The sequence below is a fragment of the Artibeus jamaicensis genome, unplaced genomic scaffold, assembly GCF_021234435.1.
Source record: "Artibeus jamaicensis isolate MK-2021 breed Jamaican fruit bat unplaced genomic scaffold, CSHL_Jam_final contig_3176, whole genome shotgun sequence".
NCBI classification, from domain to species: Eukaryota; Metazoa; Chordata; class Mammalia; order Chiroptera; family Phyllostomidae; genus Artibeus; species Artibeus jamaicensis.
The window spans coordinates 76,816-102,371 of NW_026521740.1; the positions used below are offsets into that span (position 1 = coordinate 76,816).

The 25,556-nt window shown below is 42.6% G+C and overlaps 1 protein-coding gene across 3 annotated transcripts; it reads left to right on the top strand.

Annotated features, from left to right (window-relative positions):
• Positions 1–3,552: 3,552 nt before the first annotated feature.
• On the top strand, positions 3,553–16,245 carry ABRACL (ABRA C-terminal like). Of its 3 annotated transcripts, none has more exons than XM_037144967.2 (3): positions 3,553–3,636; positions 9,108–9,174; positions 15,674–16,245. In XM_037144967.2, exons 2-3 carry the CDS (start codon positions 9,114–9,116, stop codon positions 15,856–15,858), a joined length of 246 nt encoding a protein of 81 aa, XP_037000862.1. In that variant the 5' UTR covers positions 3,553–3,636; positions 9,108–9,113; the 3' UTR covers positions 15,859–16,245. The 3 variants fall into 3 exon arrangements, with proteins under 3 accessions (XP_037000862.1, XP_037000861.1, XP_037000863.1); XM_037144966.2 differs by lacking the exon at positions 3,553–3,636 and adding an exon at positions 4,004–4,346; XM_037144968.2 differs by lacking the exon at positions 3,553–3,636 and adding an exon at positions 4,571–4,758.
• The last annotated feature ends 9,311 nt before the right edge of the window (positions 16,246–25,556 follow it).

Sequence of the window (25,556 nt, forward strand, 5' to 3'; positions counted from 1 at the left end):
GAATGTTGAACATGTACGGGCTGCAATCGACAAAGATCGGCCACTGACAGTGGGAGAACTAGAAGCTGATCTGGGGATTCCAAAAACTGCCGTGTCTGCTATTTTGACATAAGGTCTTGGCATGAAATGTGTTGTGGTAAAAGTTGTTTTGTGGTTTCTGCTAAGAGAGCAGAAGGAACATCATGCTGCAGTTGCTAATGACTTGATTCAAACCACTATCAATGAGCCAGATTTTCTCAGGAAGGTCGTAGCTTTGAAGGAGACTGAGGTGTCATTGCCCCATGTACAATGTTTCTTGTATCTTCTTCAAGAAATGTCTCTATTTCTGGATACTTTACGGCAGGCCTCGTTATTGATGTTATGTCCTGCCACCTTACTGAACTGGCTCATTGGCTCACATAGCTTTATTGTGTGTGTATGTGTGACTTTTTAGCATTTTTATTTTGTTCCTGATCTTAGGGGAAATGCTTTCAGTTGTTTGCCATTAAGTATGATATTAGCTATGATTTTTTAATAGTTGCATTTTGTTATGTTGAGTAATTTCCCTTTTATTCTTACTTGAGTATTGAGTATGTTTTATCCTGAAAGGGTATTACATTTTGTCAGATGCTTTTTCTGCATCTATGGAGATGATCATATGGCTTTCTCCCTTTATTCTATTACTATACAGTATTACATTGGTTAATTTCCATTTGCTGAACCAACTTTGCATTCCTGGAATAAATCCCACTTGCTCATAGTATATTTTCACTATTATTTCTTGAGAGTACAAATTTTACTTTCACTTCCTGTGTCACCCAAAGCAATCAGACAATACTACAATTAGATCAAGAATTAGTAACCAAGACATCATTGTGCAGTCATCATCATTATTACCATCATCATCAACATTAACATGAGCACAAGTTGATGACAGTCTGAACTAGAATGACAGGCCCGAATGAGAAATCATATTTTAAGGAACTAGATAAAATTTAGAGAGTATTGGCCACAGGGCATTATTAAATTTCATAATGTTTTTGAATAATTCTTCCATTCCCGGGGATAAGCCTTCCTTGGTCAAGATCCTCTATTCCTTATTTTAAAAAGTTTTAATAGAATAGAGCATAGCCACGGGAAAAACAATATTTATCTTAAGTGTCCTGCTTAAATATCAAATGAACAAACAAAACAAACTCAGAGGCACAGACAACGGAAAGGGGGGTTACCAGAAGGAAATGGGTGGGGGGAAATGAAGAAGGTGAAGCGGGTCAGAGATATGGTGACAGAGGGAGACGAGACTTCGGGCGATGAGCAGCCAGGGCAGTACCCAGGTGATGTATTATAGAATCGTACTCTTGAAGCATACCGTTATTAACCAATGTCACCCTAATGAACTTAATTTTTAAAAAATCCAGCTCAAGGAATTCTCAAGGCAAAACACCTGTTTAACTAGTACACAGATCAAGAAGCAGGGGTTCTTTTGCTTCTTGATCTGTGTACTGGTTTAACAGGTGTTTAAAGAGGGGGCATTGTCAGCACCCCCTCATGCTCCTTCATGCCCCATCTCAGTTGCAACCTCCCAGCACCTGATAAGGATAGCCACTGATCCTTTACAAAGACTTGTTTTCTATGCAATGCAATTACATACTTTGAAGTGAGAACTTCAAATTTCCACGAAGCTTTAAATATGTATAATTTATCTTATTCTAGGAACATGTAACTTCTTAAGTAAATTATAACATACATATCATACTTTATTTTGGAATCGTCTATAGCTATACCGACCAGTACAGTAGCCACAAGTCATACAAAGATGCACCTGAAATGTGCTGTCTACACAATAGACTTTGATGACTCAGTACAAAACTTTTTATAATGTCTCAGTAATAATTTTAAATAGCTATTACAGGTTGTAATAATAGTATTTTGGATATATTGGGTTAAATCAAGCATATTATTAACAATTTCACATGTTTCTTTTTAATGTGGCTACTGGAAAATTTTAAGTTACAGATTTGGACTATAATTATATTTCTCCTGGACAATGATCAGCACTATGCAATTAAATAAAGGGACAGATTGTTTTAATATTTTTACATGTACATTACTGAGAGGTGTGTTTTTTTTTTTTTTTTTACAAAGATCATGCCGGAAGCTACTTTGTAACCTCTAGGACTGGTACATGCTTGGTAATTCATGAATAACAGTTCAATTCATGAACTGTTAAATTTCTTTTTTCGCTTTTTAGGTTAAGATTCCACATTGTTTAGCTACATGATGATGATATTCCTAAAAGGTCAAGAAAAGATATGACAGAAGTCTGTATGGAAACTGCAAGAAGAGGAATTGGGTATAAAAAACATTAGTTGGAAAATGTATATTTCTTTCATCAAAAACAATTTCTTAAATTGTAATTCCTTGTAGAGTAACATGAAGTTTACGATGTGTTTAGTGCAGCATATGTATAAAGGAAGTACTTTTAAGGATTGAATCCATTAGGCTTAGGTGATCAGTTTTTCTTTTTCTTTTTTGCTTGCTCGCAAAATAGTGTGAAACACTAGTCATAACAGAACTGTCATACTACAGATTAATTATTTATTTTATTGGATGAATGAAGAGTTGTGATGTGGGGCGCTGGCCAAAATAGTCAGGTCCTGATTGGAGAATTGCTAAATATGATATTTTTTATTGTTTTAAAAGATTTTATTTATTTTTAGAGAGAAGAAAAAAAAAGAGAGAGAGAGAAAATCCCTGTGTGAGAGATACGTCAACTGGTTTGCCTCTTGCACACCCCCAGTTGGGGACCTGGCATGCAACCCAGGCATCTATGTGGGAACTGAACCGGTGACCTTCTAGTTTGCAGGCTGGTGCCCAATCCCGAGCCACGCCAGCCAGGAAACGATATATTTTTTTAAATCCCAAGTTTTATACTATACATATTTAAAGATACAAACTATAACTTCTCAGGTTTCTTTTGGTGAGGAAAAATAGGCCGCAAAGGATCCTGGAGTCACCTTCAACTTCGTGTGACTGAGAAACCTAGGCCTCTCGGATCTTTGTTGAAGAGTTACCTTTTTGGTCGTGGGGTACAGAGACTCAGTCAGTCCCGCCCAGAGGGACAGGTGTTCACCGAGACAGCGTAAGCAGAACACAGTTTGAGAAGCGATGGATCCGGTGCCCGGCCGGGGCTGGAAGTTCACAACCCCCTGGGGAGCAGGTCTTTGTTGCCTCGTCGGGGTCTCAGCTTTTGTTCGAGCTTCTATCACTTCCGCCCCGCCCACCTCGGCTTCATCCTCAAATCTCTCAGACGATCTGCTTTTTGCAGGCCTGTTTTCACCACTCCGGCCTGAAGCCCTCTCTCCGCTTCAGCCTTTCTATCAGATGAATCATCCTCCCCTTTCAATTTTCAAGGGAGACTGACTGGTTTACCGGATTACCAGTTACTGTTCAGTGAGAACTGTTTGTTCCAGGTCACCTCCGCGGATGACGGCCAGTTTGTGGACTGTGTGCTCTTGGGTCACATGATCACTCTTACTCCAATCAGTTATTGGAAGGGGTTGCTTTTTGGATAGTTGTTTGAGCAACCTCTGCCCTGGGACGGTCTGGGTCAGTTCTCGCAACAGAGCCTCGGCTTCCTTTACAAAGGAACTCCAGGTACAGTAGACGCATATCACACACACACACACCCCGTACGCGCGCACTCACTGATGAAAACAACCATGGTAGAAATGTATAAGCTGACTGCATTATGCAGTTGAATGTAGGAAGTAATAAATGAAGGGAAGAAACCTCCTTTGACTCAGAATCAAGAACTGGCTTTGTCCAAGTAATTTCTTTGCAGTTAGAACAAACAGGTTTTCAAGATGAGCTTTGTTTTGCAAATCAGACCATTCTGCTGTCCTGTAGTTTTCCGGAGACTTCTGCTCCCGGTATACAAAACCAAAGTCACATTCCTCCTAGGAGACCTCAGCGTTCAGCACGTTGGGGGCGCCACGCCAAGGACCAGATGCCTGGGGCTGGGGACTACTGGCTCTAAGTACCGGGGAGGGAAGGTGGTGGTAACCCAAGATCTGCCACAGTTTCTCACCTGTCTGGAATCTGTCCCCTTATCGGGAGCTTCCTTCTCCCGAGTTTCTTCCTCTTAGGCTGGTCCCTGGGAATGTGGGCGGCCCCGTTCCGAGCGAGCGCAGGAACTCTTACTACCCCCTCCCCCCCTCCTCCTGCACACCACCAGCCTTTCTCTTTGCTTCAGTCACTTCCTTCCTCAGCCTCTTCCTCCCCTGGGTGGTGAATAAGATAACGCTTAGTAGCCCCGGGCTAACGCTGCAGCACTTTTTCGACGGAAAAGAAAAGGAGGCGGAGAGGTAGGTCCCCTGGGACGAAGTGGCCAGGTGTCAGGGATGGACCCGGTATCCGGTGGAGGCCAGGCCACGCCAAGCAGCCGGAGAATCGTGTGCAGCGGGTGAAGAGCTGGCAGCCGAGGGGGGCGAGCGGAGGATACAACCAGAATCGGCCGAGACAGTGCAGGGGGCGGCGGGCGCGCCCCCCGCCCCAGCGCTCTCGCAGACTTCCGCACTCGGCTCACGTGACGCTTTGCCGGCTGGGGGCGGACGGAGAAGCCGGCGGTGGAGCGCCGATTTTTACCGCGGTGCACCGTGTCGCCTTTGCACTTGGCGGGTCGGGAGGCAGTTCTGCAGCGAAGGGAGAGGAAGGCTTGGGGTTGCGGGGAGAGCCACCCACCACGGCCTCAGGACAGTGGGTTCTGCGGCGTGGGCGGTGGGTGCGGCTCTGCTCTCCCCATTGTACGAAGGGTGGGGGGGTAGTGAGGAGACACTAGGGGTTTGTGGAACTTGGAGTGGGGTCCGTTTAACTTGTCCAGTTTGGGCGCCCGGTCTCGCGGCGCACTGGGGCGCAGGGAGCAAGGGGAGTGCGGGCCGGTGGCGGAGGAGTTGCGGAGACAAAGGCTTCCGGGACGTGGCCCTTCTCGGGGAGGTCGCCCCAGAGCCCACGGGGCTGTCCCAGAGCGGTGGGTCGAGCCCCGCATTCCCCAGCTCCGCAGTGCGGGTGGCGATCCTGCAGGGGACAGGGTCCTGGGAGCCCTTCCGGGCCAGCTCCCAAACCTGGAGCAGGGATGACCAAATATGGAGTGTGTGCGCGCAGGCGATCAGGCAGGAAGGAACCCAGTCATCCTTTGACCAGCCTCAGCTGCTGGTCTCTGTCGGCTTAGGAGGGCGGGAAAAGAAAAAGTGACCGGCCCTAGTACCTATAGTTGGCTCCTGATTCCCAGACACCCCCTTCAGTAGGCTTTAGACCTTGAGTATTAGGAAATCTCCATGAACTGCCTCCAAACTTGTAAAAAAAAAAAAAGAGGGTCCTTAAATAAATGTATATTAATGATGGAGCTTTTCATCATATGCCCAGTCCTCGGACATTCTGCTGTCTTTGTGAGTCCTCGGCACAGTGCCTAATTACAATCTGTCACAATCAGAAGGCCCGCCTAGCATCTGCCTCCGCCTCCCCAGTTCCCCCACCCTCGCCCATTGATGGGCTCTATCTTCCCCTGGACTTGCCCGCTTATGGCCTCTCTTTTTTGTTGTTGTTCTTGTTTGTTGTTTTTTGTTGTCGTTGCTTACTCCAGGCCCAGGCCTGTGTCCTGGTGAAATGCTATGGGTCTTCCAAGGGGTGTGTCACGCTATTTCTCCCCCTTTGTCTCCATTAAATAATAAAATTAAAAAATCGTGCTAAATTGTGTATGGTAGCATGTTCTGACTTAGGAAGTACTCTGTAATATTTCATACAAATACAACTCTATTATGTTTATTACACCTTGAATAGTAACTAGCAAAGAAAAAGAACAAGGAAGGGGAGATGGAGGAGGATGATGTGGTAGAAACATCCTCCCCTCACATTTAATTGCGGGGAGCCCCTGAGCCAGTTTCATCATTTATAAAATGGGGATAAATAATAAATAGTTTGCAAGGCTCTTAGGATTATGAGTTAACATAGATAAGGAGCCTCAAGTGTAATTAATTATATAAAGAAATGCTGGTTGCCTTCCCTGCCCTTCTCAAAATTGGATAAGCCTACATCTATTTAATATGATACCAGTATTCACAGATACATAATAATAGGATTTCCATTTTGAGTCTCATTAAAGGAGAGCCATGTATGAAATGTGTGGCTGGTGGTGGGTGGTAGGCGTAGAGAATGGTGTTAGAGAAATTTTCAGAGTGGGAGGAAATCATAGGATCTGAGAACTGGGACTGTAATCCCACATTTCATTCTCCCTTGTGATCATTGTGGGCTGATTTCCTCATCGACACTCTTAGATCCACACTACTTGTGCATTAATGCTTCCAGGAACAGGGTGCCAACTTTGTACATTGTTAGTCAGTTTTGATTGTTAGAGCAATGTTTTCTTATATGGCCGCCAAATCTGCCTTTTTATTACATCTCTTCATCCTGTCTAAGAGCAACACAAAACAAGGCTATTCACCTAAGTACATAAAAGGAGCTTTAATTTAAAAAAAAATAGTAATGTGTCTTCTCTAGGCTAACTTTTTGGGTCAAGAGTCCTTAGTAAACTGCAAGTGATGGAAACTCATTCAAACAGCACAAGCTAAACCTGGAAAGTTGATTGGTTCATGTAATGGGAAAATCCAGGGTCATGCAGAGGCTCAGTCATTGTTATGTGGTTGGACTTCTCTTTGTGCCAGCTTTATTCCTGGCAGATTTTCCCCATGTAGTAGCTGTTTACATCAGGGGCTCTAAACTTATACAGAGAACCCAGAGAGACACAGAGAACCCAGTGGGACAGTGTAATTTTACTAGTAGTTATGGCAAAGTCCATGGGCTGAGCCTCCCTGTTCATGATGAGGTCATGTACTTGTGCCCTAAATCAATTATTCAGAGCCAGAACTCCTGGAGTTTGGGGTGAAGCTCTATCCAAGATACATGGATGTAGAGGTAGGAAAGAATTGATCCAAACAAAAATTAGACTAATGGTTCCAGAATGGGAAATGGGTGCTGAGTAGGTACAAGTGACAGCTGTCCACCACACTGACATTTACAGGTGTTTTTTTCTACCATAATTCTTATGGTAAGTCTTTTAGTTGTGTCCTTTTAGTGTATTTTAGCTTATAAGTATCTTTCTCAAACTATATCATGAATTGACTATAATGTTATAGATAAAATTCACCAACATAAAGTTCCTAATACTTGAATGCTATAATTTTTTATGTAGATGCACTAACCTAAGATGTTGCATTTCATTGCAATATGAGCTTCTTAAATTATAATATTCACACATATACTATAGCAGATGGCAGTTGTGGTTTTAATTATTAGCTGATGGAAAATCTGGGGTCCCAATCAGTATACTTTAAACATAGGTGCCATTCTTGTTTTTAAAAGCTACCAGGAATTGGTTACAATCTGCCTGGATAAAGTTTTTTTCATTTTGTTACCACAGAGTAAACCATTCACACAACCCCCCTTTTTGGTCCCGTGTCTGATTTGGAGAACTTCTGAGCAGCAAACTGAGCGATGCAAACTTTCTGACCCCCGCATTGTCCCTTCCACTGTAATGACTCCCTTCTTACGGAGACTCCTCTTCTTTGACCCAAGTCGGTCAGAGTTCTCGCCTCCACCTCTATCTGCCTTCCCCTCTTCTTGCTGGTATTTCTCTCTTCTCACTTATGCAGCTGTTTGCCAGGCCCCTTTACCTTCCCTTCACTTTCTCTGAACGCTCTTCCTCGAGAGCTCCTCTCTATTCCCCATTTAAAGCAGCAGCTTTATGGCGACAGCTCCCATAGGTCTAGTTCCACCCTCTCTCCTGCCTTTGCTCCTTCGTTCAGTCCTTGAAACCAGAAGTTACTGAGTCCGTCCTCTTGGTGCCAGACAATCCAGCAGAGAGCATTATAGGCAGCTCCCTGCCTAGAGAGGCAGCACCTGGTGGTGAAAGCCGAGAAGCTGGTAATTCCAATCAAGTGAAGGGAAGAGGGCAGACGATGCTGTGGGCACCTCTGCCTGGGAGCTGTGCTCCTCCAGGCTTCATGGAAGGCTTTGAAGGAAGCATTCACTAAGCTGGGACTGAATGTGTGGGAGTTGGTTCCAAGAAAGAGCAATAAGTCATAGCCTGGGTTGAAGAAACAGTATGGCGAAAGGTTGGAGGCAAGAGACTGAGGGACATTTGAGAAGTAAATAAGAAGCCCCAGGAAGGTGCAGCCTGGAGTTCGAGAAGGTTGAGTGGAGGAGGTGGGAATGGTGGGCAGAACCCAGCCCATGGAGGGCCTGGTGAGCTGAGATAACTTTACAGCTCCCATTACCTGAAGACCAAGGTCTGCACCCCGAGCTGTCCACTGTAGTTAGGTTGTGCTAAGCACTGCCCAAGGAGGGACATATCCCTGAGTGTGACCCAGAAGTCATTGTTACACTGACCTGACATTATTCATTAAAATTGCCTTGTACCCATCTGCCTTCCTCACTGGACGGCAGGCCCCCACAGTGGGGTAGTGTGTACCTCTATGTTGGTCCCTCCGACTGCTAACTTAGGGACTGCTTTTTCTCCTTTGCTTCTCTGCTTTTGTACATGGTCTTGCCCATGTGTAAAACACCCTTTCCCACCCGTCTGCCTGGCCTGGTCCTCCCCAGTGAGCTCCACGAGCCTCCTGAGGCCTCTTCCCCTGTGCTCCCATAATGCCTTGGACCTGTCACTCAGAGTGCGGTCGTGCTGCTTTGGTTCCCTCCCTGGCTCTGCTTCTGGAAGGTGAGTAGCCCCGTGGGCAGGTCCTGTGTCACTCACCTTTTTACTTTTGATGGCCTGCAAAGAACCATAAAGAGGATGGGCTTAGAGTTAAAAGTGGGTGCAAGGAAAATCGCTGCACTCTTCCTAACAGAGTGTGTAGAATAAAAGTGAGGTCAGCCCAGAGGGGAAGTTGTACTGATGGAGGGAAAACAGAGGTACTCTAGTGCCATGTATGTCACACAAGTATTTTTAGGAAGAGGAGCATGAAAAATCAATAGTGACAAATGCTGCGTAAAAGAAAGGGCCTTTGGATTTGACAAGATGTGCTTAATGGGATGAAGAAATGGCAGTAATACAGAGGTATTTTTTTCTCTCTCAGGCAGCAATGAATGTGGATCATGAGGTTAACCTCTTAGTGGAGGAAATTCATCGTTTGGGTTCAAAAAGTAAGTATTGTAACACTGATACAGTATTTCCATTGCATTTACCTCAGAGCGAGTAGGACCAGCTTTTTTGTAAAAGCCTGGGAGGGGCTCACCTGGCCTCAGGACAGTTATGACAGCTCTGCCCTCAGTTCCAGGTGACAAGGGCCCTCAGTCAGGAAGTAGTATCTGAACACACAGAGTTATTGTGGTATTGTGATTCAGATGCAAAGAATAGTTGAGATGCTCCATTATCCTTTGAATGGAATGGAAATTGCTGTGCCTCTAACCTGGCTGCATTGAAATCCGCTAATTGAATTATGGTCAAATTTGTATTTGTCAAACTATTAAAATTTATTTTCTGCTGTATCCTGCCAGCATTTTACAAACTTCCAAATGACTAGGGAGTAAGGTTGAAATGACACTAAATTGTCTTTATTTTCTCCAAATTCTTGAGTCTTTATGCACATATAATTAAACCATCCTTTAGTTTTTGTTTTTTTTTTTAAGTCAGGTTTTTCTTGTAGCATATAAGCAGCCACTATGAAATCAGTGACATGTGTAATTGCTAGAGTTAGTGTCCATTTCCGAAAGTGACTATTGTGCTTGTAGCTGTGGGCATTCGTACATCTCAGGTAAGATGTGAAATGTTCGGGGAGCATTTTAAAAATGTAAGAGCAATAGACATATTCAGCAACAACTAGGATAATGGAACTGAAAGTTATAAATTACATCTTATAAGTGAACTATAGCTTTAAATTACTTCATAAGAATTGTTTTGTCATTATAGCTTGATTGTTCCTACAGCTCTGTCTGCTTATGAATAACAAGATATACTTTGAAAATTCCATTAAGCCATTAGTATCAAATGTCCCTTGTATTAGTTTTCTATTGCTGCCATAACATTACCACAAACTTAGTGATGTAAAACAACACATGTAATGTGTTAGCAGTGTAGTCATTGTACTTAATTGTCCATTTCCCATTTTCCATTGTACAAAGTCATTGTACTTAAAACTTTGACCTCCATATCCCATACAAATAGCAGTGCAATATGTTAGCAGTGGTGTGGCTGAGTTCATAGATGCTGCCGTCACAAAATACCACAGACCAGCTTATGAAGAGTGGAAATGTATTGCTTGTAGTTGTGGAGGCTAGAAGTCCAAGATCAGGGTGACAGCGTGGTTGGGTTAAGTCTTCTTCCAGGTCCCAGACTTCTTGTGTCCTCACGTGGTGGACAGGACTAGGGATCTCTTTGCAGCCTCTTTCATTGATCCCCATGACTCATGGCTTCAAATCCTTACATCCTCATGACTTCAGCACCTCCCAAAGGTCCCACCTGCTAATATCACTCCAAATTACAAATTTAACATGAGAGTTCTGGGATGGGGAGGACACAAACATTCAGACCATCGCCGAGTCTGATAAGGGTCTTCCTGGGCTAAAGTCAGGGTGTTGGGGTGCATTCCTTTCTGGAGGGTCTAGAACATCTGTTTTCTAGTCCTTCCCTGGCTTCTAGAAGCAAACTGCATTCTTAGCTCATGGCCTCTTTTCTCCGTCTTCAAAGCTGCCGACATCGAGTCACTCTGACTTGGTCTCCTGCCTCCCTCCTTCATGTTGTAAGGTCACTTGTAGTTACATTGGGCTCAGCCCCAGGGTCTGGGATAATCTCCTCATTTCAGGGTCCTGGATTTAATGTCATCTACAGATTTCCCATTGCTTTGTAAAGGAATATATTCATGGGTTCTGGGGTCAGGACACGGATACCTTCGGGGCCATTATACTTTCTGTCACCTCCCCTTTGTGGTCTTTGCAGGCACTTTATTTCTTCTCCAAACCTGACTTATCATCATTGATATATACCAAAAAAAAATAAACTAGGCTTATAAAAGTTGGTGTGGACTCAACAACTGAGTTTAATCCCGCGGTCAGTTGCTATTTGTTGGGAATCTCTAAATGCCAAGCACTGAGTGAGTGAGTACATGTGACGTAGAGTGTGTTCCTGTCCCTCAAAGATCTCGCTATAATACTTAGTTGAGAAAAATGAATTAAAAACTTAGGAGGCAATTATCAGAAACAGTGGCCCGCTAAATTGTGAAGTGCTGACAGCCAATGCAGGACGGTCCCACAGAACTAAAGGAGTGGAAACTGTGGTTTTGAGGTACTCAGTGCATCCTTAACTAGCAAATCGGACTTTGACGTGCAGGCCAGGCCAGTTCAGGGGACGTGTGTGAGGAGACAGCGGAGGATGTCATTTATTTAGTTACTCTGTCAGACCAGTGAACAACCTTTCCTAACCCCATTTTTCTTCACCCACTTGGTGGACGTTCGGTGAGTCTTGTTTTCACAGTGACATCTCTACCTGTGGTCCTCATGTCCACACTCCCAGTTTCTCATGAGCTCTGTGAAGTCGTGTTACTCCTGGGACTAGTACAGCTGTTTGGTTTACTACAGGTATTAAAGATGTATTTCCAAAGATTTGCAGCATTCTTTTTTCTCTTCGATCTTTTTCCATTTCAGCTTGGTGTTTATTGCTCAAAGTCATTGTACTTGAAAGTTTAACCCCTGTGGCCTGTTCGACAGGGTGAACTGGAACTGCCTTCCAAAAATAGCAGCTTTACAAACTAGAAGACAGCAAAGAAATGATCATATCTTAGGTCTTCTTGGCTTACCTGTTTTTGATAATGGATGAGTTATGAATTGGAAAGTGTCTATGGAGATAGGTTATCTACTGACGTGTTATGGTAAATTATTTAAGTTGTGTCTGAAATACTTTTGGTGAATCTAGGTTACGATATGGATTAATCCTATGCAGATTAACCTAAATATGAGGTATTAGTGAAGGTGGGGATTGATGACCTTAGTTTTACCTGTTTTTAAAATAAAAATCTTTTCTCATTTCCCATCCAATAGGAAAAAATTAAACATTTTTGTGGATAAACATTATTTAGAGATTTAAATTCTTTCATTCAACAAACATTGCTTGAGTGCTGCTTTTATGCAGAAGTGCTGGAAATGTGAAAATAAACAAAATTCCATCTCAGCCCTTGTGGGTCCCTTCAGGTAGCAGGAAGAGAGACCGCAAACCGAAAGCCGATCCCGGGAAGTGGTTGACAGCAGGTGCTCCGGAGTCGGAGTCCGCGCGCATCCCGGCTCCTTGACGCGCTTAGTCTGGGACCTCGGGTACATCTCTAAGCTTTTCTGTGCCTTGGTCTCCTTATTTGTAGCTTAATAATACTCTGTTTTGCTCAAAGATACTTTATTTTTTCACACTTGGAAATTTCTAAAATAAGGATGTGTCTTCTAATACACGGTGTGCTGTGGTTAAATTGGCAGTTCATTTGGAACATACAGTAATGGTCCCTCTTGAAATTAATTATGTCTTTGATGAAATGAGGATTAAGTGAGGTTTAATGACTGTAAAATGCATTGAATAGTTCTAGCAACACATTACTATCAATAAATGTTAACTATTAGTACTGTAATTGATGGTGAGTGCTTTGACAACTGTATATTTAATTTTATGGGAAGAGCTATTAACACAGCTGAAGGCTTCTCAGAGAAGGTGACATTTGAGTCCATTCTTTTTTTAAAAAATTTTTATTTATTTATTTTTAGAGAGAGGGGAAAGGAGAGAGAAAGAGAGGGAGAGAAATATCAGTGTGTGGTTGCCTCTTACACAGCCCCTGCTGGGGACCTGGCCCACAACACAGGTATGTGCCCTGACTGGGAATCGAACCAGTAACTCTTTGGTTTGCAGGCTGACACCCAATCTACTGAGCCACACCAGCCAGGGCAAGAGTCTGTTCCTAAAGAAAAAGAATTTAGCTCCGGAAAAGGGTCTAGGTGCTGGGCAGATGGCTCAACATAGGTAAAATTACCAAGGCAGAGATTTTCATGTCACCTTGGATAGCAGCAGGCTGTTCATTTTAGCTGGATCAGAAGGCACCTAGAACAATATGTCAGTAGACTGGGGGAGAGATAAGTTCAAGGGCCAGTGGATAAGGGGTCTTACCTGTGAGGCCACAACTTCACTTTATTTTCAGGGAATTAGGGAGCCATCAAAAAATTAAAGCAGAAGGCTGTCAATTGAGTTTGCATCTTATAAACCTTTCTCCACATTTTAAAATTCCGTACCAATATAAAGGATGTATTGGCGGTCAAAATGGAGAAAGGGAGGCTGGTAAGGAGTCTCGTAGTTACCCGCATGAGAATCAGTTCAGGCCCGAACTAAGGAATTAATCTTCCACGGAGAGGAGAACCTGGAGCTACAGAAGACGCAAAGAAAGTGGTATTGCTTGTGAGACTGAGGGATGAATGGGCAGAACCCCAAGATTACACCCAGGTTACTGCCTTCGGTGCCTCCAAAATATTTAACCTGAATTTGCCATATGCCGGGTACTCTATAAAAGACTTCACCCATGTTCATCTTGCAGTCCTTGTAACAACCCTGGGAGGGGATGTCTTCCCTCATTTTGTGGATGAGATAACTCTGCTCTGGGAGCTTGAAGGGCCTGCCCAGGGTCACCCAGCAGCTCCATTTACGTCTGGAATCGGTGACACGGAGTTTCACTGCTAGAAGTTGAAAAAAATCAGAGAGGTACACCTTTGCTTTCCAGGCCAAGCACGGTCAGAGTCTCTGTTTTTATTTACAAACTTACTCTTTTCTTCTTCTCATCTTAGTTTACTTGATGTGCATCACTCTGCTTACCTGTGACTCTGGCTTGGGGCACGCCCCCGTTTCTGTCACTCGTGATTGAGCCAGTGATTGCTGACCGACTGTGGAGTGTGCAGTGGCCATTGTGTTGTGTGTTTTGGAACTGTGGCCGCCAGCAACCCTGTGCAGAGGTTTAAGATTCCAATTTTCCAGACGAGGAAACTGAGGCTTAGTGAGCTTAAGCAAGTTGCCCAAGGCCGAGCAACTAGTGGGTGTCCGAGATTTCAGCTGAGGACTGTTCGGTGAAACTGCCCTGTAAAGTCCAGGACAGGTTCTGCCTCCTTTGGCAAGTCCGCCTTCACCATTCCAGCCCATCTTGCCCTCCTCCAAACTAACTTGTCCTTGCTGCTCCAATCACACACTGCATTGTACTGTCACTTTGTTAGGCATGTATTATTCATTGCCTTGCGGGATTTGAAGTCATTTCTTTGAAAACTAGGAAGTGAGTCTGTGGTTCCTTCTGTCTGCCTACAGTGCCCAGCACAGCCCTGCACTCACAAGGGGAGGTTACTAAGAGCTTCAGGTTGGCAGTTCTAGCAGGGGGGCACAGGAACCCAAGAACCTTGGCCAAAGAATGGTCTCCTCTCACCGAGAAGGCCATCTTCTTGACAGGGGCAGGGCTCTCGGAGGGAAGAAGGTGAAGCAGTGTTGTAGGAAGGAGGTGAGGGGGTGGCCTGGCAGATCAGGGGAATCAACCAACAATGAGGACGTGCCCCAGATTACCCTTATCTCTGAGTTTTCAGTGGATAGATTTTAACCAAAGATCCTCCTCTTGCTTACCTTAATTTTTAAAAGAAAACTTGATTGTCTCAGAGCAGTTTTAGAGTCATGATAAAATTGAGAATAAAGGACAGAGGTTTTCCAGTTACGTCCTACTCCGTCACATGCATTCTCTCCCGTCATCAACGTCCCAACCTGCTTGGACTCATCAGCCACAGTTCATGGTTTACATGAGGGGTTCTGTCTTGGTGTGGTACATTCTGGGGGTTTGGACAGACTTATAATACATGTATTTATCATTAGAGTGTCATACAGAGTATTCATACTGCTCTAAAAATCCTCTGTGCTCTGTCCGTACCTTGCTCCCCCACCCCAATTTGTGAAAACCACTGATCATTTTACTTTGTTTTAGATTTTTTTCATACTTTTGCCTTTCTAGAATGTTCTATATAGTTGGAGTCCTTCAGCATGTAGCCTTATCAGATTGCCTTCTTTCACTTAGTAATACAATTTTAAGGCTCCTCCATGTCTTTTCATGGCTTGAAAACTCACTTCTTTTTAGTGTTCACCTTAACTTTTAACATCTGTATTAAAAACTGGCGTCCGATCTAGGTAGTCTAGGGATCTTAGTAAATACAGACTTCTTCCTTTTTTAGGCCATCATTTCCTCCCTGGGGGTTCTGAGCACATTCAGAATACACCTAGAGAAGAAGCATTGCTCCTGACCTGGGGTTCCTCTTGTTATTTTTGTTGATTCAACAATGAGCATAACAATTAAACTGAAATCTCGGCAGAGGGAAGTTGGTCCACAGTAGTAAGTAGCACTGTAACACCTTCTGTTGTGAATGTTTCTTAGGTTTCTTCCTGTCCGTCCACATAATACTAAGGCTGGGACATGTGCACTATGTTCTCTTTATTTAATCACTTTTGGGTCTGGCAACAGGTGACATTGAATTTATGACTATTAAATGTTAAATTCTAATTTTAGTTAACTTACAGGTAGATGTTTATTAAAGATTATGTAACTCATACTTGGGGGCAAGAAGCAGAGTTTGCATTGGCTAACACTGTATTTTCTCAAATTAGATGCTGATGGGAAGTTAAGTGTGAAGTTTGGGGTCCTCTTCCGAGATGACAAATGTGCCAACCTCTTCGAAGCATTGGTAGGAACTCTCAAAGCTGCAAAACGAAGGAAGATTGTTACGTACACAGGAGAGCTGCTTTTGCAAGGTGTTCATGATGATGTTGACATTATATTGCTGCAAGATTAATGCTGTTTGCCTATCATCGTTTACTGTTATTTTCTGGTAAACTGGAATATTTTTTTTCAAGTCGAAGGGCAAACATGAGCATACTTAATGTATTTTTATAGACCTTGTAAACAAAAAGAGATGTTTTAGAAGTCCGTCCTTTTTATATCTTGGAAGAAAATTTATGTATTTCATGTCAAATAAACAAAACCTATTATTTTTCGTAGGAATCTGGTTGGAAAATGTAGGCATTGAGGCTTTTTCTGGTGGGCGTGTGAGAGTGTTTCATAAATCATTCTTAGACAATTTCTATAGATAATTGACATTCTGTGAAGCAAGAAGCAAACTGAAGACCAGTTCCCACAAAGAATATTATTGTGTTTATGTAATAAAAACATGTAGCTATCATAAAAGGGCCTTATTGTCTTATTTTGTCATTGAAGATTTATGTGCCTCTCAGAATCGAGTTTTTGCATCAAGAATAGGTAACTGCAGTAATTCTTAATTTGAAGACAAATTCTCTTAAAGCTACAAAATTGTTTAAAATTAAAAAGTAAGGATGGTTGTGTTATGGTGGGGCCCCATTAAGAAAATACTGATTTTGATGCCTGTCTCCTGCTTACATGGAGTTAAGTGACATGCCAAAACGTGTAACCCAAAAACTTCACTTTCTGGTTGGGTTAGTTAGACCCGCCTGACCCAATACAGGATTGTCTATAATTGCATGTTGCAGCCTGTAGTACAGGCTGGAAAATGATCAGGAATCTCCAGGAGGGTAGAATCATTGAAAGCTGTAACAGTTGGAAAAGATACCATAGAGGAGGCTGAATTTGCACGATCAGAATTGATCATCCAGAGGGAGAAATGGGGCTAGTGAGGGTGATGACTCCAGGTAAGACAGTGGGACATGAACTAGCAGCACATGCGCTTGTGAAAGGTCAGAAGATGTCAGGCTGCCTGGAATATTAGGGAAAGGTGACTCAGACTGGGTGATTCAGGTGGAAGGAAGCTGAGGAGCTGTGGGATGAAGATGCTGTTTTGCACTGGCGCTGGTAGCCAGGGTAGGTCGTAGAGAGTAAAGGTGTGGTCAGACAGGCCTGCTAAAAACATTGCTCAAGAGTCTCTTGGGGGTAGTGATAATGGAAAGGCAAATGAAGGATGGACCTCCAACACATTCTGAAGGAAATTGAGTCATTGGTACCCTTTTTTATTGTAATAGGACCTCAATTCACACTAGATTAAACAACAGAGTTCACTGGCACTTCAGAGCCATTGCTAGTATTTATTGGGCACTTACTATGCTAATTAATTCTCTTATTACCCTGTGAGGAAAGTATTAATATTATCTCCCATTCTGTAGATAAGATAAGAGAGGCACAGGAAAGTTAGTAGCTTTTCCAGGTTCACCTACTTAGACAGTGGGTAGGTTGGGATTTTGAAGTTAGAGTCATCTAACTGGCAAGTCCAGGGACAGGATGAGCTTCAGGCATGGCTGGCTCTGGGGACCCAAGCAATGTTGTCAAAACTCTGTCTTTCCATATTGACCCTGACACCTTTTGTTCAATTCCATTCTCTTTCTACTCTAAATAGGCTTTCTGCATACAAACTTCCTGCTTTCTGTAGGAAGATGCCTGCTGATAGTTGCAAATTCACATAATCTGAATTAATCTCATGCTAGAGATTAACACCCCAGGTGGAAAGAATTGATTATATCTAATGAGTCCCAAGAAAGGAACTTGGGTCTCACCTGCAGCTCAAACCTGCCCCTTTGGCCAATAACATTTGGCAGAGGGTGAGACATAGTGAAATGACAGAACAAGGTCACATCTGAGCAAAGGTGCAGTAGGGTACCATGTTTCCCATCCTCATCTCAGATGGGAGAGGTATCTGAGAGGATGCATGGTATATGGGGATGACGTAAGTTCGCTACAGGTACAAGAGTCCTTTCGAAGGAAATCCATAAAACCATGTGGCAGAAAAAGGGTAAATGAGAGGAAATAGTTAAAAGCTACCACCATACACAGGCTCAGTGACAGGGAATCACGTGTTAGCAGAGACGGGAAAACTGGATGGATCAAGAGGGCTGGCTTTAGGGAAAGTTTCATTTGAGCACAGTGAACTTGAGGTGGGTGCCGGAAATATGCAGTAAACAGGTGAGGATTTGATTCTGGCACGCCAAGTGAAGGTTCAGGAGTGTAGACAGACTTATGAATTAAGATTCAAAATTTATTTCCATCTCAATTTTGATATGTGTAGATCATCATAATGCTGTATTATTATCATTACGTTGAAAGTTTAACAGTCGGGCACTTAGAAAACACAGAAGACCCAATCTACAGCCTTTGTAAAAGCCCAGGCAGCATTGGAGCCTCAGGGTTTGTTGCTCACTAACTTCATGTCTTGGAGTCGGTGGTAGCTCCACATTTCCTCCTCTGGAATCTGGGAGGCTGTGACTACTTTGGCAAATGGAATACAGAATAAGCAATGCTAGTGATTTCAGAGGGTGGGCCAGAAGTGACCAAAAAGCATGTTGAGAGGGACACAGGGTTTCAGGGATGACTTGATGAAGGAAATCAATGATGTCACCCAAATCCTGGATTTTTCCCCCGTTTCTGCATTCTGCCTTCTGTGATCTAAATTTCATTCATTTCATTCTAAGTCTGACTTTCTTCTTGGTCAAAAAATAGCTGTCTCAGAATGCTTCAGCCTCCAGGTCCTCCAGGCAGAGATGGGGGTCAGGACAGGAGGGAGAGGTGCCAGGAGAAGCCCCAAAAGATCTCATTCCTGGAGCATGTAGGATTTAGGCCATTAAGTAATACAGTCTAGGCCGATAATATTTTATTTCATGTGAGTGTATTCTTCAGAAACAAAAGAGGAAGTGGTAGAAGAAATAGTGCATCATATCAGGAAATGGTAGATACCTCAAAACTTAAAAATGGGAGTAGAAAACAATTATTTAGGAGCAGAATTTATTGAGACAACTTTATCTAATTGCCCTCAATTCAATAATAATTACATATATCATTAAATGGGTACCAAATTAATTTTGTGGAGTGCACTATTTGATTAAAATAATGAACAGTCTACACACATTCAACACTTATTGGGTATTGATATTGTAACCAGCAGAGAAGGCACTCACTGACATCTGACTGCAGAAAGGCAATCAGCGCCAAGAGCCCATAATGAGGTGAGGCATTTGGGAGCTGGAGTTAACCCCAGACTTCAGAACTTTACCCCAGCAGCCAGGATGCACGCACTCAGCACATCCAAGAACCAGGTGCCTGGCGGAGAGTAGCGAACAAATCTAATAACCTCTCAGTCTTGATTTCTCCTCATCTGTAATAAGGGGAAAATAATTAATACCTTACTTACTCTTAGGGTTGTTATGAGGATTAATGTCTGAAATGCAGTAATTGCTCAATAATTATTAGTTGTTACAGTTATTTGTCTTGGCAGGGATGTTGTTGTGATTGCAGTTGTTACCATTATGTGTTTGATGCAGAACTGAAAGTAACTAGAACATCAAGGGTGACTTAGGACCAACAGGAGAAGTGGTCACAGTCAAGGTGTCACTGTATTAGACTTCCATGGGAGGAAAGAAGGCTTACTGAAAGTTGTAGGACTAAATTCAGAAGCCAGTTTAGAAATTGTAGTTTTTATTTTGGTGGATTTTTGTGGGAAAGCCAAATCTCTTCTTCCTGTCTCTCAACATATCATCATCCATCCATCCTATGGAGACCTGGTCTTTTGTTCACTGATGAACTCCAGTCCTGAGAATAGTGCTGGCACTTAATACATGCTTAATAAATCACTGTTGAGTGAGTGGATGGATGAATGAAAGGGTGGATGGATGAATCAGTGTAGCAGAGAGCTTGGTTGCTGTTCTGAGCATCAGAAGTATGCTCATGTATCATGGTCACTTACAACTTAAAATAACAAGAAGGAATATGGGTTGGCAGTTATAGTTCTTTGATTTGGCAATGTGCTATAGTTTTTTTTAAAGATCTGTTTTGGCAGCTTTTATTATACAGTATGTGAATGATAAATGAGTACTTTCTTACAGAAAGGTAACACATGGCTCCTGTATTTTATGAAATAACAAACCTTTCATTTCATCGCCAGCTTTTCAGAATATGTTTCATAATTAAAGAAATAAAAAATGAGCCTTTGCAAGGCTGTGCCAAAATGGAAAAATTTTGGGATGAGTCCAAAACCAGCTAGTCTTAGGCAGTGCATATTTGGGGACAAAGCTCTGCATACACAGGAGCTTGAGATGCAGGAAAAGGGATAGCAGCTGCCTTCCCAGAGAGCTGGGTGCAGTAGAAGTTCCCACTGTGACAGGCCTGGCTGATGAGGCTGTTTCTGAGCAGGACATTTTGAAGTCATTACAGAATCAGGGTAGGGAATGGTTGATTTGGATACAGGTTTGGAGAACTTTTATTTTGGAATGACAATCAGTTTGGGAATTTGGAGAGGCTTCAAACTTTGGTTTGAGAGAGAGGTAATGACAAAGATAAGACGAGACTACAGAACCAAAAAAAAGGGAGCTTACATAGCGGGTCTGGGGCAGAGACACCAGTGCAGGAGGAACAGGGCAGCAAATGGCTTAAAGGAACAGTCGTTTGCATGTTCTACATTAGTATAATGGTTTCCAAAATGGGGTTCATGGTGGGTCCTCATGAGGAACCCACAACTGATTTAAACATGCTAGGCGTTTCTTTGGTGGTTAGAGGCAAGTTACTTTCATTTTACGTAGGGCTAAGAGATGCTAACTAGTAACCTGCTAAGGAAGGTAACGGTTGCTACACTTCGTTGCCTGTTAAGCTGAAATTAGTGTGACTATCAGCGCTGACAAAGCAGCTGACTCAAAGCCGGGTGGTAGTCAGCACTGCGCATATTATGAAGCTCGTATCGCATGCACGTCGTGAGGTCAGAATCCCCACTTGGAAGGGGCACTTTGTTAATGGCGTATCATCACTGTTTTATTGAGCTGATCATGATTTCTAATTGGTACCATTCTGGCTACTTAATGACTAACTGTGGATTTAGCTTCATTATTTTCAATTTGTTGGTTGTTTGATTACAACATTGCAAGTGGTGACATATATTTGAGGGAATTGTATTTTTGGCTTATAGTTTCCCCTGGAACTAGAGTTTGAGATATGAATAACCCCTACTCTCTACTGCTAGAGTAGATGTGTACAGAAACCCTACACTAAGTACTTATAAAGCGAGAGTTTACTTTCATCACTCAGTTCTTTCTCTAATGGAAATGAGATTATTTGGTGGTGCTTGGGTCTTTCCCTGGCTTAAATGTACTATGGTCCAAAAAGTTTGAAATACAACATTCAAACATTTTTAGTTTGATAAAACTATGAACAAAAAGCAGCTACTTATTGTATGTTGGTGACATTAGGAAAATGGCCTGAAAAGCTAGGACTCCCATGAAAATTATTAGGTTATGGAAAGAATCTTCACTTCTATTATCAAAATACTTAGAAGTCTACATGTTACAACTGAGCAACACTTGGTTGCAAAGCATGCTGACAGACCAGTGTTAGGCAGGAGGGAAGAGGAACAAGGCAGGAGCTGGTCAGCCCCTGGGTCCGGGAGCAAATGCCTCCGAAGCGCTGATTTCTAAAAGGTGGCCATGGAATCTGGGTACGAGGGAAACTCCACATTGACCCAATTATGTTGAAGGTATCAGTGCCTATGGTTCTGAGATGCTGACACTGGTGGCTACTTAAATGCAGGATTCTAATCCGGAATCTTCAGCTAGGCAGCAACAGATGCTTCCGGATGGTTTTTATTCCAGGCCTAACCACTCCCTGCTGTGCTAGAATGTTATAAGGCTTGACTCAACCCCGGTGGGACCGCGTGAGAGGGGGTGGGCAAGAAGGCTGAGGATTAAGATGTGGGGCCAAGAACGGTTTTCTGAACAGGTTCCAGTATTTTCAGGAGCTGTTCATGCAGTGACTCCTGTGATGCAATAGGGGTAGAAAGGGAAAGAACAGAAAAAGGCCCCCCATAGCAACATCTTAGCCTCTCTTTTAGAATCTGCCAAAATCCAGCGTGACTCCATTTTGGGTTAGGTTAGGGTTTCTTTTAGGTATAAGAAGACAAAAATGGAAGAACAAGAGAGAACAATAAAAGGGTTTCTCCACCAGATCAAATGCTAAATGTTCAAGTATAGTCAGCACGGTTTTCAGGCCCCTGCCAAAAGTGGAGTGCTTTGAGAGGCTGGACCCAGGGCGGCTGTGGCTCAGCAACAGAGTGGACATAGACAGGGTGCACAGCGATCTATGTCCAGCTGAGGAATTGTTCTAGCACTCAGGGGAGGATTGTGACCTCTGTTATCACCTTGCCTGGAGCAGAAATCATGGACCCGTGTGACATCCCATCATAACTTCCCCTTATTTGATATGCAAGTGAAGATGCTTCTTTCCAATTTATTACAGAGGCACAAATATCAAAAGAACAAGAAGGATTTCTTTTAAAGATGTTTTTAAGGATGGGATTTGCAGGTGCTCAAGTTCCCCTTTCATGGATGCTTGCTCCCTCGGGGGAAGGTGTGGAAGGAACTTGGCCTGCCTCCTTCACTGCAGTGGTCTCAGCCCACCTGGGGAGAACGGTGATGCAAAGGTGCGTCTGTGCAACAGTGATGCCTCGTCTTGCAGGAGGCAGTTAGGAAAGTTCCTGGTTCTGTCTCCGAAGGTCTGTCTTAACATTCTCATCTGTGACACAATTACACCCTTCGCACTAGAACAGAAACCTCGGCAAGGCCAGAGTTGTGTCCTTAGTGCTTAAAATAATACCTGTTACATAGTAAGTGCTCGATAAACATGTTTTGAGTAAATGAACTAATGTCCTTCACAACATTCACTGTGGATAATCACAGTAATAGTTAACTGTTAGTACATATTTAACAATGCACTAAGTGCTTTACATATAGTATTTTATTTAATATTTGTAACATTCATCAAATAGGTACCAATAATAATACTATTATTATTATTACTTTTGCTTTATGTGTAACTTCCCCAAGTCGCTGTACACAAGCCCTGTCCCTTTTTCTTTTTGCACACCTAGGTCACACACCTTTGAAATGCCCCCTTTTAAGTGGAACTGCCTTCTAGAGATCATGGCATCTTCTTAACTATTCTGCAACCCAGGCTCTACCTTGTTTTTTCCCCACCTTCTTGTAATCTTTTTTACAGTCCCTTCTTCATTTCAAATGCGTTTTAAAAACCTGTAAAACCACCATTTCCCAGAGCATCTAAGATTTTGCTTCCCAGACATTGTCATCAGTTTGGCTCAAAAAAACTCTTACAAAGTTCTTTGCAGGTTTGGCTATTTCTTATACCAAACTTGTATTGCAATGCATTACTCACGTGTTTGCGGTGATGCTGGTGTAAACAGACCTGCTGCACTCTCTGTTGTGTAAAAGTATAGCACATACAGTTATGTACAGTACATAGTCCTTGATAATAAAATAAATGTGATTGGTTTATGTATTTACTGTACTATACATTTATCATTATTTTAGTGTGTACAATTTCTTCAAAAAGTTTCTGGTAAAACAGTCTTATATATCTTATGATCGCTTTTCCTGATTGTATCATTCTCTCTCACAATTAATTGAATCTCCTGTTGTTTTGTATAGTAACATGCCATACAGGCGTGTAGTCCAGGAGCAGTAGGCTATCCCATCTAGATTCGTGTAAGTGCATTCTATGATGTTGGCACAACTGCGAAATTGCCTAATGATGCATTTCTCAGAAGCTATCACCATTATTAAGCAGCACAGGACTATAGTGAGAGATTTATTTTAACAAACTGAATTTTGTAATTGTGGGGGCTGGTAAGTCTGAAATCTCCAGGGCAGGTGGACAGGCTGGCAGGCTGGAAACTCAGGCAGGATTTTTCTGTTACAGTCTTGGGACCGAGTTCCTTCTTCTCAGGTTACTATCAGTCCTTGCTCTTAAGGCCTTCACCTGATTGGTTGAGGCCCACCCACATTATGGAGGATAATTTCCTTTGTTTAAAATCAACGGATCATAAATGTTTATCACATCTAAAAAATACCTTTAGAACAACATCTAAACCAATGTTTGGGCACCAGAATCTAGCCAGGATGCCATATAAAATGAACCATCACAGCATCTATAAATCCTGTTTAAAGTTAAAACAGGCAGTTATATACTCTGCTTAAATGGCCCTACTTATAGAGTTAGTCAGAGCACATGAATGTTTGGTAGATATTTATATTGTATTTCAAGTGATATATGATCTTGGGGTTTAATGTTGCATGGGCCAGTCACTGATACTACTCTTGACTGGGCTATCTTAGTTATAAAGGAGATTAGATGCCCATATTATATCAAAAACATCAGATAGGTTGCTAAATCTTTAGGAATTCTCTAAAACCTTGTCAGATCATATTTCATAGAAAACTCTCATTTACCGGACATAATGGCATCCTTCAACCAATGAAAGTGTTGTGTTCCAAAAGCTTATTTCTTTTTGTTGAAATTTGAAGCATAATTCCCCCCCAAATGTAGTGAATGGGGGTTATTATGCTCCCAGTCTCCACAGACTCATAGATGGAGCACAGGGTGACAGCTCGTTGGGGGCAGGCAGCGGGGAGGGGCAGAGGGACTGAGCACAAAGGAAAAAGGACTCCCGGGCATGGACAGCGGGGTGGTGACTGCAGCGGGAAGGGGGGTAAGTGGGGCTCCAGGGGGCGTAAAAAAGAAATGTGATTCCTGAGAAAAATAAAGAAAGAGAGAAATAGTAAACCTGGAAAACAATTTAAAAAAATTATGTTCCCAGGCTCCCCCCAAACCCTAAATAGATAGCATCTCCCTTTGTCAATGTAAGAAATGTCCAATCCTGTAGAAAATTTTTATGAGTTTATTTGAGCCAAAACTGACAACATTGCCTGGAAACAAGATCTCATGTGCTCGGAAGAAGGACAGTTTTGTAGTTTCTTTGACACACTTGGAATTAAGGAGGGAACGTTACAGGAAGGTGAAAGAAAGCAAGGCAGTGATTGGATTGCAGGATAATTGTGTGGTCTCTCAGGGTGGTTGTGTTCTCTAGGGCTCTGTGAAAGGGGATTAGTTACTTCTGGCATCTCAAAGTTGTGTCAACCTGGATGTACAAAAACAGTGCATAGGGCTTGCTTCAACCTTTTCCTAAAGGAGTTACAGGGCTGGAGTGTGAATACCCACCATGCTCTGCCCAGCTGGGAATTTATGATCAGTTCGCTGTGTGAGGGTCCTTTCAATTAGCGCCTTTTTTGTCAACAGTATTATTTTAACAATTTCTTTAGTTAATTAGATTCAGAGTTAATGTCCAGGTTGTCCATTCCCCTTTTTCTGACTCCTGGAAAACACCAGAAATGACCGAACCAGTGCTCCTACCACAAAGCTATACAGAGAAGTTCACTGAACAGAAAACATGTTTGACAAAGGGACCTGTGGAGTGTTATGTTGTCCACAGAAGTATTTCTTTTAGATCCATATGTTTAAAAACAAAATTCATTATTGATATTTAAGTCAGGTGATCTCTCAAACCAAACCAAACCAAACCAAACCAAACCAAACCAAATTCCTAGATTCTCCAGAAAACAAAACAAAACAAAACAAAACAAAACAAAACAAAACAAAACAAAACAAAACAAAACAAAACAACAAAACAGGATATCTGGTTAT

Excerpts from the sequence above, each read along its gene's own strand:
- ABRACL (XM_037144967.2), top strand. The coding sequence starts at position 9,114 with ATGAATGTGGATCATGAGGTTAACCTCTTAGTGGAGGAAATTCATCGT. Across the intron at positions 9,175-15,673 it reads TCATCGTTTGGGTTCAAAAA|ATGCTGATGGGAAGTTAAGT; the intron begins GTAAGTATTGTA and ends TTCTCAAATTAG.